The sequence below is a fragment of the Scyliorhinus torazame genome, chromosome 6 (assembly GCF_047496885.1).
Source record: "Scyliorhinus torazame isolate Kashiwa2021f chromosome 6, sScyTor2.1, whole genome shotgun sequence".
Classification (NCBI taxonomy): domain Eukaryota; kingdom Metazoa; phylum Chordata; class Chondrichthyes; order Carcharhiniformes; family Scyliorhinidae; genus Scyliorhinus; species Scyliorhinus torazame.
Genome location: NC_092712.1, coordinates 86827967 through 86846196, shown reverse-complemented (window position 1 = coordinate 86846196; position 18230 = coordinate 86827967). Strand labels below are relative to the sequence as shown.

The 18230-nt window shown below is 49.3% G+C and overlaps 1 protein-coding gene across 1 annotated transcript in view; it reads left to right on the top strand.

Annotated features, from left to right (window-relative positions):
* The first annotated feature begins 10002 nt into the window (after positions 1 to 10002).
* Positions 10003 to 18230, top strand: part of LOC140424876 (ATP-dependent zinc metalloprotease YME1L1-like) — an 83100-nt gene continuing 74872 nt past the window's right edge. The window contains exon 1 of the mRNA XM_072508415.1: positions 10003 to 10179. Within this exon, the coding sequence (XP_072364516.1) occupies positions 10150 to 10179 (30 nt within the window). The 5' untranslated portion in view covers positions 10003 to 10149. The remainder of the gene's footprint in view (positions 10180 to 18230) is intronic.

The window sequence follows — 18230 nt, the reverse complement described above, 5'->3', positions numbered from 1 at the left end:
GCATTTTTCCTCATTATAGGTCAGGTTAAGGGCTCGGGCGGTCTGGAGGAACTTTGAGGTTTGCGTCATGGTCCTGCTGGTCATGGCCGCAGGCGGTGGCATTGTCCAAGTACGGGTCTGTAGCTCGCAAACCGTACTGGTCCACCATTTGATCCATCGCCCTTTGAAAGACAGAGACCCCATTTGTGACGTCGAAGGGGACCCTGAGGAAGTGGAAGAGCCGGCCGTCTGCTTCAAAGGCAGTATAGGGGCGGTCTTTTGGTCGGATGGGGCGCTGGTGGTAGGCGGATCTGAGGTCGACCGTGGAAAATACTCGGTATTGGGCAATCCGATTGACCATTTCCGCGATGCGAGGAAGGGAGTACGCATCAAGCTGCGTGAATCGGTTTATGGTCTGGCTATAATCCACGACACGGACTACCACCACTTGTGCTCTCCAAGGGCTGTTGCTAGCCTCGATGACCCCCTCTCCCAGTAAACGCTGGACCTCTGACTTGATAAAAGTCATATCTTGGGCACTGTACCACCGGCTCCTGGTGGCGAAGGGCTTACAGTCGGGGGTGAGGTTCACGAATAGCGAGGGGGGAGCGACTTTCAGTGACGCAAGGCTACATACCTTGAGGGGGGGCAAGGGTCCGCCGAACTTCAGTGTCAGGCTTCGGTGGCTGCACTGGAAATCCAGTCGGAGCAGCAGGGGGGCACAGAGGTGGGGAAGGATATAAAATTTGAAACGGGTGTACTTGGCGCCCTGGATCGAGAGATCCGTGATACAGTACCCCTTGATTTGTACCAACTGGGACCCGGATGCGAGGGCTATGATTTGGGACGCAGGATGGGTGCGCAGGGAGCAGCGCCTTACCGTTTCAGGATGGATAAAGCTCTCCGTGCTCCCGGAGTCGATGAGGCATGCAGTGTCGCGACCGTTGACCTGGACCTGCGTCATAGCGTTCTGCAGGTGTTTTGGCCGAGTTTGGTTGAGGGTGATCGCTCCCACTCGCGGGTAGTCCTCAGCCGAGTCGGACTCGTAAAATGGCTGCCGCCGTCGGCTGCGCGTGTCGGGTTGAGAAGATGGCCACCGACAAGATGGCCGCTCACATGATTCGCACAAGGCTGATGACGCGTCAGAAGGGGGCGTGTCGGGTCGGTGCACAGCCGCACTGCGAGGCCTACGGGCCTGAAAGCCTGATTTTCGGGCCGGCTGTTCTTTGTTCTTCTGGCCCCTGGGCCTGGCCAGGCAGACCCTCGCAAAATGCCACTTCTTCCCGCAGTCGCTGCAGATCGCTGAGCGGGCTGGGCAACGTGAGCGTGGGTGCTGGCCCTGCCCACAGAAGTAGCACGGTGTGCCCCCATGATGAGCGGGTCACCTGTAATATGGCTGAGTCTGAGGAAGTCCGGGGGGGCTCGCAGAATCCGCGGGGTGCATATCCTTGTTATGTCAGGCCACCTCTAGCGAAGAGGCGAGCGTTCGCGTGTCCTGGAGGTCTTTTGCCCCATTTTCGAGCAGCCGCTGCCGGATGTAGGTCGAGCGGATGCTGGACACGAAAGCGTCTCTGATGTGCAGGTTCATATGGACTTCCCCTGTCACATCCTGGTGGTCACAGTCCCTGGCAAGCGCGGCGAGTTTTTCGACTAATTCGTCTAGCGATTCCCCCGAGCGCTGCCGGCAGGTAGAGAGCAGATGCCTGGCGTGCACCTCGACCGCCTCTTCATAAGTCGTCGCCTTTTTGAGCGTGGCGGAGATTCTGTGACTCACCCGGGCATGGAGTAGATGCAGCTTGCGCGGCCCCAGGATGGGAGTCTCTGAGGAGTCCAGGTAAGCCTCGAAGCATCGGAGCCAGTATTAAAAAATTTCCTTTGCCTCCGGTGTCCGTGCTTCCAGATTGAGCTTCTCTGGTTTTAGGCCTGCGTCCATCCTGATGTAGTTTAGTTTATTAAATTGTGGTACCCTCAATAACGACGCTTAGAGTATAAACGGTAAAGAAGGCTTCAATAAACTAAGAACTGGGCTGATGCCGAGTCGTGTGCTAACAGCTACGCCGCCCACAAGGCGACCCCGTATATACGGCTCCCAGATGGGCGGAGCCGGAGGCGGAGTTCCCCTGGGTTCCAAGCCCGGTCTTAAAGGGGACATCACCTTACATGATGACAAGGGTACAGTGTTACAGTAACCGTTCATCACACACTCACCGCCAAAGCCCCAGGGAATCGCTGGGGGAGTACCTACGCGACCTCAAAGCTGCAACTACCAGGCCGTCACAGTCTCTCAACATATGGAACTCGCCGTCCGTGACGCCTACGTGGCTGGAGTCAGGTCCAACTATGTCAGACAGTGCCTGCTCGAGAAAGGCGCCCTCAACCTAGAAGAGACGGTAAAACTAGCCACCTCCCTAAAAGTAGCGTTCCAAAGCCTCAACGCGTTCCCGTCTGAACACGCGACCCCCCTCGTGGACCCCCGACCAGAGAGTACCCCAGCCCTGTGCCGCACGGCTGCCTGCCCAACCCGGGGGGCTACCCTGCTATTTCTACGGCCAGCACCAGCACCCCTGGCAGCGCTGCCCGGCTTGGAACGCAAACTGCAGCGACTGTGGCAAAAAGGGACACTTCACAAAAGTTTGCCTGGCCAGGTCCAAATCCTCCAAGTCACAGGCCCGACTCTCAGACTCACAGGCCCGCAGACCCCGCAGTGTGGCTGCGTGCCTGCCGGCTCCGCCCCCTCCAGACGGGTCATCTGCCTTGTGTTGTCCGTGGGGGCAGCCATCTTCAACCATGCACACCATATGTGACTTACGGGGGCCGCCATCTTGGCCACCGTCTCCCACGTGGCCCGCCACGTGCGACTCATGGTGGCCGCCAACTTGGACACCATCTTCCTCGCCGCGTGACACGTGCGACCGACGGGGGCCGCCATCTTGGCCGCCATCTGCAACGCCGCTCGACACGTGCGACCGACGGGGGCATCCATCTTGGGACCATCCCATCCCCTCCGACCAAGCCGGCTACCCGCAACTCGGCACGGTCACCCTCACGACCAAAACACCTCCGGAACTCCATGATGACCGTCTGTGTCAATGGACACGAAACGCCTTGCCTGTTTGACTCCGGAAGCATGGAGAGCTTCATTCACCCAGACGCAGTAAGGCACTGCTCGCTTCAAATCCTCCCCACACTTCAAACAATCTCCCTCGCTTCTGGATCGCATTCAGTGCAGATCTGGGGGTACACTGTTGCAAACCTCGCGATACAGGGTGTCGAGTACGCTAATTTTAAACTATATGTACTCCCCGATCTCTGCATTCCTCTCCTGTAGGGACTGGATTTCCAGTGCAACCTCAGGAGCCTAACCCTGAAGTTCGGCGGGCCCCTACCCCCACTCACCGTATGTAGCCTCGTGACCCTGAAGGTCGACCCTCCCCCGCTCTTCGCAAATCTCACCGCCAACTGTAAGCCAGTTGCCACCAGAAGCAGGCGGTACAGCATCCAGGACAGGACTTTTATCAGGTCTGAGATCCAGCGACTCTTGGGGGAAGGGATCAGAGAGGTCAGTAATAGCCCCTGGAGAGCTCAGGTGGTGGTCATCAGGGCCGGGGAAAAGAACCGGATGGTTGTAGACTACAGCCAAACCATAAACCGGTACATGCACCCCGATGCGTACCGCCTTCCCCGGACAGCAGACATTGTCAATCAGATCGCACACTACCGGGTCTTTCCGTGGGGGTGTCGGCGGCCGTGTCGAGGTAGCCCTTAAAGCACGCCAGCCAATGTTTGAAGATAGCAGCAGAGTTGTCCGCGTGGGGGCTGAGCTGAAGGCACTCCGGTTTGATACGGAGATCCATCCCTTCACTGAAGTTGTAGCAGATTAAATTGATGCGCAATCAATTACTCTCAAGCCTATTAGTTACGGCTCACCTTTTCTTGAGAGTAATTGATTGCGCATCATGGTCGCTCGGGCGGATGGGGAGCTGGTGGTAGGCGGACTTAAGATCCACTGTGGAAAAGACCTTGTACTGTGCAATCCGATTGACCATGTCGGATATGGGGGAGAGGGTACGCATCCAGCTGTATGTACCTATTGATGGTTTGACTATAGTCTATGACCATCCTCTGCTTCTCCCCGGTCTTTACAACTACCACCTGGGCTCTACAGGGACTATTGCTGGCCTGAATTATGCCTTCCCTCAGCAGCCACTGGACTTCTGACCGGATAAAAGATCGGTCCTGGGCGGTGTACCGTCTACTCCTAGTGGCAACTGGTTTGCAATCCGGGGTGAGGTTCGCGAACAGGGAAGGCGGATTGACCTTGAGGGTCGCGAGGCTGCAGATAGTGAGTGGGGGTATAGGGCCGCCGAATTTAAACGTTAAGCTCTGGAGATTACACTGAAAATCCAATCCCAGGAGTGTTGCAGCGCAGAGGTGGGGAAGGACGGAAAGCCGGTAGTTCTTGAACTCCCTCCCCTGCACCGTGAGGTTTGCGATGCAGAACCCTTTTATCTCTACCGAATGGGACCCTGCTGCCAGAATTTTTTTTTTTTATTACTCGGGTGGATCGGAAGGGAACAGCGTCTTACTGTATCGGGGTGTATAAAACTCTCCGTGCTCCCAGAGTCGATCAGGCAGGGAGTCTCGTACCCGTTTATAAATACTGTCGTTGTTGCTGTTTGGAGGTTTCAGGGCCGCGACTGGTCAAGGGTCACAGAAGCCAGTCGTAGGTGCTGCATCGGGGCGTTTTCTTCAGGCCCCGTGGGGCCAACCATCCCGGGGTCCTTAGCCGTCAGCCAAGATGGCGGCGTCCACGGGTCGCACACGGTCAGGGATGGACAAGATGGCGCCGCCCATGGATCGCACGTTGCTGGGGGAACACAAAATGGCGGCGCCCATCCCTCCCGCATGGAGTCCTACACAAGATGGCGGCGCCCGTTGGCCGCACATGGATCGCTGGGGTGGGTTGAGTTTGGGGTTCTCCCCCGGAGATTGCAGCTACCCCCCGGGCCTGGCACACTGCTAAAAAGTGCCCCTTTTTGCCGCACCCTTTACAGAGGGCTGAACGGGCCGGGCAGCGCATTCTGGGGTGTTTCCCCTGCCCACAAAAGTAGCAGCGTGCCCCCCCGGGTGATCTGCAGTTGCAGTTTCTCCCCAGTATTAACAGCGCACTGTAGAATTCGTCCTGCAATTCTCCGGGGATTTGCCGTCTCGTCGCGAGCTGGTGGCGTGGGTAGACCTGGTTGACGGGCCGAACGTAGATTCCTATCAGCATGGCGATCGCCGCCGGGAAATCGTCTGCATCCTCTATGAGCGTGTAGATTTCAGGGCTCACCCTGGCATGCAGGACCTGCATTTTCTGTTCTTCTGTAGGTATGCCGGGGGCCATTCGGAGGTATCCCTGAAAACACGCTTACCAATGTTTAAAAGTGGCCGCTGAGTTTGCCGCGTGGCGGCTGATTCGCAGACACTCCGGAATGATTCGGAGCTCCAAGTCCTTAAAAGTTTGCGTAATAAATTGTAGCACAATCAATCAATCATGAGATGAGATGAGAAGGAGTCAAACGATGGCTTTATTACGCAGACTTGTTCCCCAGCAGCACAGTTACAGAATGTGGCTGCTGGGAGAACCCGAGCTCTTATACTCCGCATTACTGGGTGGAGCCAGCAGGTGGCTGATCTAATCGGGACCCAGTGTCTATCCACCAATAGCCTCTCGGCATCACAGGGTACCTTAATACCCCTAATACATACCTCCACACCCTTCCCTCTACCAACCGCAACATTTCCTAAAAGTCGTTGACGAGTTCTCCCGCTTCCCCATTGCAATCCCCTGCCCCGACATGACCGCGGCCACTGTCTTTAAGGCCCTACATAGTGTCTTCACCTTGTTCGGTTTCCCCACTTACGTCCACAGTGAACGAGGCTCCTCGTTTATGAGCGACGTTCTGCATCAGTACCTGCTGGGTAAGGGCATCGCCTCGAGCAGGACTACCAGTTACAACCCCTGGAGAAACGGATAGGTGGAGAGTGAGAACGCGACGGTCTGGAAGGCCATCCTCCTGGCCCTACAGTCTAGGAATCTCACAGTTTCCCACTGGCATGAGGTCCTCCTCGACGCGCTCCACTCCATTAGGTCCCTCCTTTGCACGGCCACGAACGAGACCCCTCATGACCGCCTGTTTGTCTTCCCCAGGAAATCCACCTCCGGGGTCTCGCTTCTGTCCTGGCTGAAGACACGAGGTAAAATTGTTTCCCTTCGTGGAGAATTCTAGAATCAGGGGACATAGATGCAAGATAGGTGGCAGAAGGTATAGATAGAGGGAGCATGAGGAAAACGTTTTTACGCAGAGGCTAGTGGGAGTCTGGAATTCGCTGCCCAAGTTGGTGGTGGAGGCAGAGACCCTGAACTCTTTTAAAAGGTACTTAGATCTGCACCGTAAGTGCTCAAAGCTACAGGGCTATGGACCGAGTGCAGGAGGGTAGGATTTGAAAGGGCACCAGAGTGTCCTCGAACTGGCAAGGACACGATGGGCTGAATGGCCTCCTTCTGTGCTGTCACTTTTTTATGATTCTATTAACATTTTTAAAATGTATTTTAATTACAAACATGTATCAAAACAGGTTACAACAAATAAACACCCCGGGAAACATAGTTCCCAGCAATCAACTATACAGTCTGTACAGATTGTTTCCCTTTCTTAACCCCCCCCCCCCCCCCTCCTCCCCTCCCCCTGCAAAGAACAGCTCCTCAAACACAGTCACGCAGATCCCCCACCTTTTTCAAATCGCCCTGCAAAGACCCTTAAATCATACTTTATCTTCTCCAATCACAGGTAGTCGTACAGGTCAACCAGCCAAGCCGCTACCCCTGGTGACGATGCCGACCACCACTCCAGTAAAATTCGCCACCATACAATCAGAGAGGCGAAGGCCATGACATTGGCCTTCCTCCTCTCCATGAGCTCCATGAAACCCCAAATATCGCCACCAAAGGGTCCGGGTCCACCTCCTCCACCACTATCCTGGCTAAGACCGCGAGCATGCCTGCCCAGAATCGTCCCAATTTTTCACAACCCCAAAACATGTGTGCGTGTTTCGCTGGCCCTTAGAACAAAGAAGGCTGAGGTGACTTTATTGAGGTGTACAAAATTATGAGGGGAAGAGATAGGGTGGAGAGGGTAAAATTGTTTCCCTTGGTGGAGAATTCTAGAAGGTACAGGGCTGGGGTAGGCAGCCCACATCTCTCACACTCATCTGTTACCCCCTGAAAGAACCCACTCATTCTCATCCAAGTCATATGCACCCTGTGCACCACCTTAAACTGCATCAGGTTCATTAACCCCATCCAACGACACCATATCCTCTTCCAAAATCACCAAGATAACCGCCCTTCCATCCCCATCACCGCCAACACCCCCTCCGACTACGAGGGGGCTCAAAAACATGATTCTCATCAAGGCATCAGCTTTGACCCCACCTCTAACTTAAAATGCTGCCGGAATTGCCTCCATATCTTCAGCGTGGCTACCACCACTGGACTAGCCGATTATTCCCCTGGGGCAAACGGGAGCGGCCTCCTTCTGCACTGTAAATTCTATGATCAATGATAGCCAGTGCCCGCAACCTTGACCCCCTACAAGAGCCTGCCACCACCCTCACCCGCATCGCCTGCGGCTCCCTACCCCAGCCCCGCTATCTTCTCGGTGTTTGCTGCCCAATCAGATATAGAAGAGCCAAACACCCCAACTGTCGTCCTCTCTGAAGCACAGTCTTCTGAATCTTCGCCACCTTACCCAACCATACAAATGACAAAATCAACCATTCCACCCCCATAAAAAATGCCTTTGGCAAAAAGACTGGATTAAAAATAAAAACCACGGCAAGATATTCATCTTTACCGTATGCACCCGGCCTGCCAACGATAGGTTGTCCCACCTCAACAAATCTGCCTTAACCCTCCCTACCAGGCTCGTAAAATTCAATTTACGGAGCTGAGCCCGTCCTGAACCACCTGCATCCCAGGTATCTGAAGTGAGTAGTCGCTCTACGAAATGGCAATCCCCCCAAACTAGCTCCCCACCGGAGAGGAAACCAAAAAGCACTTGTTCTTTTCCAAATTCAATTCACATAGCGAAAAAGCCCCAAATCACTTGAGCAGCCCCATTATATCCCCCAACATGGGACCCAGCTTAGAAATAAACAACAAACATTCGTCAGCATACAGAGACACATTATGCTCCATTCAAAAGGAGGGACATGGGACACCCCTGTCTCGTTCCCCTATGCAGCTCAAAACATCCTGAGTTCACCTCATTTGTAATAACAATTTGACCCACGCTACAAATTTAGGCCCAATCCCAAACCGCTCAACACCACAAATAATTCCAGTCTACTCAATCAAACCCCTTCTCCGCAACCAGTGCCACCACCACCTCCAGTTCCCACCTTCTGATGGGGAGAGCACCACATTTTACAAGTGCCGCACATTCGAGGACAACTGCCCACCCTTTACAAACCCTGTCTGAACCTCCGCAATCACCTGTGGGAAGCTCTCCTCCAACCTCAGCGCCAACACATCGGCAAGAAACTTGGCATCCACATTTAACAGAAATATTGGCCATACGACCCATACTCTACTGGGTCCTTATCCTTTTTTAACAACAGTGAAATGGATGCCTGTCCCATCATCTCCGGGAGCGCCCCTTTAGCCACCGCGTCCTCAAACATCTCCACCAACATCAGTGTCAGCCTATCTAAAAACTTCTTATAGAATTCCACCAGGAACCCATCCGGCCCTGGTGCGTTAACCGTTTCATCTTTCCGATCGTGGTCCAAATGTCCTCAATCCCCACAGACTCTTTTAATAATCTTAGTTGTCACAAATAGGCTTACATTAACACTGTAACGAAGGGGCTAGTTTAGCACAGGGCTAAATCGCTGGCTTTGAAAGCAGACCAAGGCAGGCCAGCAGCATGGTTCAATTCCCGTACCAGCCTCCCCGAACAGGTGCCGGAATGTGGCGACTAGGGGCTTTTCACAGTAACTTCATTTGAAGCCTACTTGTGACAATGAACGATTTTCATTTAATTTCATTTTTTTATGAAGTTACTGTGAAAAGCCTCTAGACGCCACATTCTGGCGCCTTTATGGGTACAGAGGGAGAATTCAGAACGTCCAAATTACCTAACAGCGCGTCTTTCGGGACCTGTGGGAGGAAACCGGAGCACTCGGAGGAAATCCACGCAGACATGGGGAGAAAATGCAGACTTCACACAGTGACCCAAGCCGAGAATTGAACCTGGGACCCTGGTGCTGTGAAGCAACAGTGCCAACCACTGTGCTATCATGCCGCCCACACTTCTAACTCTGCCTTCTCCTACTTTAGGACACTCCAGCTCCTCCAAGAACTCCCTCATATCCGACTCATCCCCTGGAGGCTCCGACCTACACAACCTTTTATAAAACTCGGGACTGTTCTTCTCGGAGAGATAAGATTTGATAGAGATATTCACATCATGAGGAAGGGCTAGAGTAGATGAAGAGAAACTGCTCCTTCTCGCAAAAGGAGACGACATAAATTCAAAGAGTTTCGCAAAAGACGCAAATGTGAGAAAAAACATTTTCACATGAGTGGTTCGGTTACAGAATGCCCAATCTAAAAGCTTGGTGGAGGCAGGTTCAAATGAGGCACTCAAAAGGACATTTAATGATTACTTGAATAGAAAAAAATGTACAGAGGAATGGCATTAAGTCATGACACTCGTCTGGAGAGCCAGTGCAGACACGATGGGCCAAATGGCCTCTCTGTGCCATAATAATCGTTTGATGAACAAATTATAACTAAAGCAACGGACAGTTATTGAATTAATCAGAAGATAATATCTGTATTAACAACCCGTTGCAGTCCCTCTGGTGCCTTATTAATTATGGATGGAGTGACTGTTGTTTGCTCAGTGAGTTATTGTACTGCCAGATCCCCACTCCAGCGAACAGACGACAGCAAAACGTAACCCGGAAGTAGTCATTCTTGTGATCCGGAAACGTCACAGAGAGGAAGCCATTTTCCGGACAGTCAGCGGTTGCCTGCCTGGATCCTGTCGGTGTGGATAGAGCCGAGCTTCCGGACTTTACACCGCTTCTCGGTCCATCCAGGCCAAGCCGGCGGGTGAAATGTTTTCCCTGTCCACGTTTCAGCCTCAGGTAAGGAGCCGGCCATAGGGCTTGGTGCGTGTGTCTGATAGGCCGACATGTTGAGTGTTTGAAGTTGGGGCCCAGGCGAAAATCCAAGGCGATCACTGGGACATTGTTACAGCCGGGTACCGATCATACTGCTGTCTGCTTAGTTAGACACTGATTAAATGGCTTGTTTCAGCCAGTTAGAACTTCCTCTCGTTTCCTTAAATGGCCTATGCCACGTCCATGATCCGCACCCTCCTTACTCGCATTATTTGTGTTTAAGCCCCTCCCGTTACTCACATTTTATGTTTAAGCCACTCCTTACTCGGATTGTTTGTGTTTAACCCTCTAATTACTCGGATTGTTTGTATTTCACCCCCTCCTTGCTCAGATTATTAGTGTTTAAGCTCCTCCTGATTCGCATTATTTGTATTTAACTCTCCCCTCACTCGCATTGTTTGTGTTTAAGCTCCTCCTGACTCGCATTGTTTGTGTTTAAGCCCCTCCTTGCTTGGTTTGTTTGTGTTAATCCTCTCCTGTCTCACATGATTTGTATTTAACTCTCTCCTGACTCGCATTGTTTGTGTTTAACCCCCTAATTACTCGGATTGTTTGTGTCTAACCCTCTAATTACTCGGATTGTTTGTATTTCACCCCCTTCATACTTAAATTTTCAGTGTTTCACCCCCTCCTGACTCGCATTTTTTTTTTGTTTAACCCTCTGCTTGTTCGGATTGTTTGTTTAACCCCCTCCTGACTTGCATTGTATGTGTTCAACCCCCTCCTCACTTGCATTGTTTGGGTTCAACGCCCTCCTCACTCGCATTGTTTGGGTTCAACCCCCTCCTCACTCGCATTGTTTGGGTTCAACCCCCTCCTCACTCGCATTGTTTGGGTTCAACCCCCTCCTCACTCGCATTGTTTGGGTTCAACCCCCTCCTCACTCGCATTTTAGAACATAGAAAAATACAGCACAGAACAGTCCTTTCGGCCCATGATGTTGTGCCAAACCTTTGTCCTAGATTAACCATAGATTATCATTGCATTTACAGTGCAGAAGGAGGCCATTCGGCCCATTGAGTCTGCACCGGCTCTTGGAAAGAGCACCCTACCCAAAGTCAACACCACCACCCAACACTAAGAGCAATTTTGGACACTAAGGGCAATTTATCATGGCCAATCCACCTAACCTGCACATCTTTGGACTGTGGGAGGAAACCGGATCACCCGGAGGAAACCCACGCACACACGGGGAGGATGTGCAGACTCCGCACAGACAGAGACCCAAGCCAGGAATCGAACCTGGGACCCTGGAGCTGTGAAGCAATTGTGCTATCCACAATGCTACCGTGCTGCTCTTAAGAACAAATAAATCTACACTATATCATTTTACCGTAATCCATGTACCTATCCAATAGCTGCTTGAAGGTCCCTAATGTTTCCGTCTCAACTACTTCCACAGGCAGTGCATTCCATGCCCCCACTACTCTCTGGGTAAAGAACCTACCTCTGACATTCCCCCCTATATCTTCCACCATTCACCTTAAATTTATGTCCCCTTGTAATGGTTTGTTCCACCTGGGGAAAAAGTCTCTGTCTACTCTATCTATTCCCCTGATCATCTTATAAACGTCTATCAAGTGGCCCCTCATCCTTCTCCGTTCTAATGCGAAAAGGCCTAGCACCCTCAACCTTTCCTCGTAAGACCTACTCTCCATTCCAGGCAACATCCTGGTAAATCTCCTTTGCACCTTTTCCAAAGCTTCCACATCCTTCCTAAAATGAGGCAACCAGAACTGTACACAGTACTCCAAATGTGGCCTTACCAAAGTTTTGTACAGCTGCATCATCACCTCACGGCTCTTAAATTCAATCCCTCTGTTAATGAACGCTAGCACACCATAGGCCTTCTTCACAGCTCTATCCACTTGAGTGGCAACTTTCAAAGATGTATGAACATAGACCCCAAGATCTCTCTGCTCCTTCACATTGCCAAGAACTCTACCGTTAACCCTGTATTCCGCATTCATATTTGTCCTTCCAAAATGGACAACCTCACACTTTTCAGGGTTAAACTCCATCTGCCAATTCTCAGCCCAGCTGTGCATCCTATCTATGTCTCTTTGCAGCCGACAACAGCCCTCCTCACTATCAACAACTCCACCAATCTTCGTATCGTCTGCAAATTTACTGACCCACCCTTCAACTCCCTCATCCAAGTCATTAATGAAAATCACAAACAGCAGAGGACCCAGAACTGATCCCTGCGGTACGCCACTGGTAACTGGGATCCAGGCTGAATATTTGCCATCCACCACCACTCTGACTTCTATCGGTTAGCCAGTTCGTTATCCAACTGGCCAAATTTCCCACTATCCCATGCCTCCTTACTTTCTGCAGAAGCCTACCATGGGGAACCTTATCAAATGCCTTACTAAAATCCATGTACACTACATCCACTGCTTTACCTTCACCCACATGCTTGGTGATCTCCTCAAAGAATTCAGTAAGACTTGGAAGGCAAGACCTATCCCTCACACATCCAAGCTGACTATCCCTAATCAAGCAGTGTCTTTCCAGATGCTCAGAAATCCTATCCTTCAGTACCCTTTCTATGACTTTGCCTACCACCGAAGTAAGACTAACTGGCTTGTAATTCCCAGGGTTATCCCTAGTCCCTTTTTTGAACAGGGGCACGACATTCGCCACTCTCCAATCCCCTGGTACCACCCCTGTTGACAGTGAGGACTAAAAGATCATTGCCAACGGCACTGCAATTTCATCTCTTGCTTCCCATAGAATCCTTGGATATATCCCGTCAGGCCCGGGGGACTTGTCTATCCTCAAGTTTTTCAAAATGCCCAACACATCTTCCTTCCTAACGAGCATTTCCTCGAGCTTACCAGTCTGTTTCACACTGTCCTCTCCAACAATATGGCCCCTCTCATTTGTAAATACAGAAGAAAAGTACTCGTTCAAGACCTCTCCTATCTCTTCAGACTCAATACACAATCTCCCGCTACTGTCCTTGATCGGACCTACCCTCGCTCTAGTCATTCTCATATTTCTCACATATGTGTAAAAGGCCTTGGGGTTTTCCTTGATCCTACCCGCCAAAGATTGTTCATGCCCTCTCTTACCTCTCCTAATCCCTTTCTTCAGTTCCCTCCTGACTATCTTGTATTCCTCCAATGCCCTGTCTGAACCTTGTTTCCTCAACCTAACATAAGTCTCCTTTTTCCTCTTAAGGAGACATTCAACCTCTCTTGTCAACCATGGTTCCCTCACTCGACCATTTTCCCCCTGCCTGACAGGGCCTTACATATCAAGGGCCCGTAGTACCTGTTCCTTGAATAAGTTCCACATTTCACTTGTGTCCTTCCCTGACAGCCTATGTTCCCAACTTATGCACTTAAATTCTTGTCTGACAACATCGTATTTACCCTTCCCCCAATTGTAAACCTTGCCCTGTTGCACGCACCTATCCCTCTCCATTACTAAAGTGAAAGTCACAGAATTGTGGTCACTATCTCCAAAATGCTCCCCCACTGACAAATCTATCACTTGCCCTGGTTCATTACCATGTACTAAATCCAATATTGCCCCTCCTCTGGTTGGACAATCTCCATACGGTGTTAGAAAAGCTTCCTGGACACACTGCACAAACACCACCCCATCCAAACTATTTGATCTAAAGAGTTTCCACTCAATATTTGGGAAGTTAAAGTCGCCCATGACTACTACCCTATGACTTCTGCACCTTTCCAAAATCTGTTTCCCAATCTGTTCCTCCACATCTCTGCTATTATTGGGGGGCCTATAGAAAACTCCTAACAAGGTGACTGCTCCTTTCCTATTTCTGACTTCAACCCATACTACCTAAGTAGGCTGATACTCCTCGAACTGCCTTTCTGCAGCTGTTATACTATCTCTAATTAACAATGCCACCCCCCCACCTCTTTTACCACCCTCCCTAATCTTATTGAAACATCTATAACCAGGGACCTCCAACAACCATTTCTGCCCCTCTTCTATCCAAGTTTCTGTGATGGCCACCACATCGTAGTCCCAAGTACCGATCCATGCCTTAAGTTCACCCACCTTATTTCTTTTGTGTTCATTTTGTGTTCATCCCCCTCCTCACTCGCATTGTTTGTCTGTACATGGATGTGGTAATAGAATAAATTTAAAAACTTTGTATCTGAATGCACAAAACAGTCAGAGCAAAATCAATGAGTTAACAGTGCAAATAGAGACAAAAGGGTTTGATTTATTGGCGATTATTGAGGCATGGTTATTGAGGCATGGTTACAAGGAGACCAAGTTTGGGAATTGAATATCCAAGGGTACTCAGTATTTCGGAAAAATAGACTGAAAGGAAAAGGAAGTGGTATAACTTTGCTGGTGGAGAAAGCGATCAGTTCGTAATGAGAAATGAAATAAGCACTGATGATCAAGATGGGGAATCAGTCTGGGTAGAAATAAGAAATTGCAACGGGCAGAAGTCCCCTGGTAGGTGTAATCTATAGGTCCCGAAACAGTAATTGCGCAGTGGGGCACAGTATAAACCAAAAAATACTTGGGGCTTGTAAGAATGATAAGGCAATAATTATGGGTGATTTTAAAATGCATATAAACTGGATTAATCAAATTGGCAAGGGTAACCTCGAGGGAGAGTTCATTGAATGTTTTCGAGATTGTTTCTTGGAACAATATGTTGTGACACCAATCAGGGAGTAGACTACTCTCGATTTGGTATTGTGTAATGATGAGGTATTAATTGATGACTTCATAGTTAAGGATCCTCTCGGGAATAGTGATCATAGTATGATAAAATTCAAAATAAATTTAGAGTACCTGATTCTTTTTTTCAATGAAGGGGCAATTTAGTGTGGCCAATCCACCAAGCCTGCGCATCTTTGGGTTATGGGTGTGAGACCTACGCAAACACTGGGAGAATGTGCAAATTCCAGAGGACAATATAAAGACAAAACTTAGGTATACCGTGTTGCAAAGGCGAGTGGCAGATTGGAAGATTGGGAAACTTTCAAACATAAGCAAAGGGTCACTAAAAAACTAATAAAAAGAGCTAAGGTAAATTACAAAAGAAAGCTAACGCAAAATATCAAAAAGGATAGCGAAAGCTTCTACAAGTGCATAAAAGGGAAAAGAGTCGCTAAAGTCAATGTTGGTCCGTTGGAAGATGAAACCGGAGAGTTGATAATGGGGAACACAGAAATAGCGGAGATGTTAAATCAATATTTTGCCTCAGTTTCCACAGTGGAGGGTGGAACTTAGAACAAACAGTATCAATGGGGAAACCGTATTCAACAAACTATTGGGATTGAAGGCAGACAAATCCCCAGGGCCTGATGGCCTACATCCTAGCATGTTAAAAGAAGTGGCAGTGGAGATAGTGGATCCATGGGTTATAATATTGCAAAATTTCCTGCACACGGGAAAGGTTCCGGTGGATTGGAAAAGGGAGGAATTTACAGACCAGTTAGTTTAACATGTGTTGTTGGGAAATTTTTAGAATCCATTATTAAGGAAGTAATGTCAGGACATTTAGAAAGTCAAAACGTAATTCATCAAAGTCAGCATGGTATTATGAAGGGTAAATCACGTTTGTCTAATTTGTTAGAGTTCTTCGAAGATGTACAAGCCAAGTGGATAATGGGCATCCTGTAGATGTAGTATATCTGGATTTCTGACAAGGTGCCGCACAGAAGGTTAATGCACAAGATTAGATCACATGGGATTAGGGGTAATTTATCAGCTTGGCTAGAAGACTGGCTGACGGACAGAAGACAAAGAGTCGGGATAAATGGGTATTTTTCTGGATGGCAAAATATAACTAGTGGGGTGCCACAGGGTTCTCGGTCCTTGGGGCCCCAACTATTTACAATCCATATTAAAGACTTGGACACACGGATGGAAGGTTCTGTTGCCAAATTCGCAGATGACCCTAAAATAGGTGGGACAGTAAGTTACAAATAGCTATAGATGGGTTAGGTGAATGGGCCAAAATGTGGCAGATGGAGTTCAACGTGGATAAGTGTGAGGTAATCCACTTTGGTCAGAAAAGTGGAAAGGCAACTTACTATCTAAATGGGGAGAGTCCCGGTGCAGAGGGATCCAGTTGTCCTTGTGCATGAGTTGCAGAAAACTAGCATACAGGTCCAGCAGGTAATAAAGAAAGCGAATGGAATGGTTGCCATTTATAGCTAAAGGAGTAAAATATAAAGGTAAGGAAGCGTTGTTGTAATGGTGAGACCGCAGCTTGAGTATTGTGCACTGTTTTGGTCCATTGTTTTGAGGAAAGATGTAGTGGTATTGGAGGCAGTTCAGAGGAGGTTCACTAGATTGATTCCAGAGATGAGGGTTTGTCTTATGAAGAGAGATTGAGCAGTTTAGGTCTATACTCGCTAGAGCTTAGAAGAATGAGGCGATCAAATTGAAAATATAAGATGTTAAAATAGTATGGATAAAGTAGATGTGGAGCGGATGCTTCCTCTTGTGGGACATTCTAGAATGAGAGGTCATAGCCTCAGGATAAGGGGTAGCAAATTTAAAACAGATGAGGAGAAACTACTTCTCCCACAGGGTCGTGAATCTGTGGAACTCGCTATCCCAGAGTGCAGTGGATGCTGTGACAGTGAGTAAATTTAAGGAGGAATTAAACAAGTTTTTAATTGGTAACGGGGTGAAGGGTTACAGAGAACGGGCAGGATGGTGGAGATGAGGCCATGATGAGATCAGCCATGATCCTATTGAACGGCGGAACAGGCTCAAGAGGCTAAATTGCCTCCTTTTCCTAGTTCTTGAGTTCTAAGAAAGAACTATTCTATCTAATTCCACCTTCCAGATCTTGGTCTGGAGCCCTGTAGGTAACAGCACCTCAAGCACAAATCTGGTGTCCTTGATTAATAGTGGGATCTCTTAATTAATAAGGGGATCAGGTGCTATGGGGAGAAGGCAGCAGAATAGGGGTGAGGAGCATATCAGCCATGATTAAACGGAGGAGCAGACCCGATGGGCCGAATGGCCTAATTCTGCTCCTGTATCTTGTGGTGTTACGGGATCGGTCCTCTGACTCCTTTTCTGGGTCTCTTGCCGATGGGTGTCCTTGAAGAATTGTGTTCTGAGAAAGGTCTCTCAGGCATTGATGTCTGTTGCACTTTTTGTGATAAGCCACGCGTGTTTTTGAAGATCTTCTTTCGTTCTCCTCTTGTTCGGTGCCTTTCTTGAGCTGGGCGAAGAAGATTTGCTTTGGCAATCAGGACTCTGGTATCCAGGCACATGGCCGACCCAGCGATTATATTAGTGTATTAAGGTGTATAAATATTAGCTGCATCCCCAGTGGCTCCTTTCTTGAAGACATTTGTTCAGTTGTCTGCCTATGCAGATAATTTAATGTGTGTTTTTTGGTAAGACTGCCTATTGGGATGAAAAAAAGAATACACTCTCCATCAGGGTGCATTAATCTGAAACTAGGGTCTTAAATCCAAACAAAGGAGACTCTGAAGGTCTAAGGCACATGTTGGCTGTCATAGATTGGTTCTAGATTCCCCCACAAGGGGAAACATCATGGGAACATGAGTAGGCCATTCAGCCCCTCAAGCCTGTCTTAACTATTTAATGAGATCATGGCTGATTTGTGGCCTAACTCCATATACCTGCTTTTGGCCCTTAATATATTTGCTTAACAAAAATCTTATCTATTTCAGGTTTAAAATGAACAATTTTGTGGCTTCGACTGCTGTTTGTGGGAGAAAGTTCCAAACCTTTACCACCTTTTGAGTGAAGAAGTGCTTCCTAACATTTGGGAGCTGGTTTAGGTCACTTGGCTAGAAAGCTTGTTCGTGATGAACAGCAAGGCCAACAGCGCAGGTTCAATTCCTATACCAGCTGAGGTTATTCATGACCAGCCTTCTCAACCTTGCCCCTCAGGTTAAATCACAACCAGTCAGCTCTCTCTCGCTCTCTCTCTCGCTCTCTCTCTCGCTCTCTCTCTCGCTCTCTCTCTCGCTCTCTCTCTCGCTCTCTCTCTCGCTCTCTCTCTCTCTCTCTCT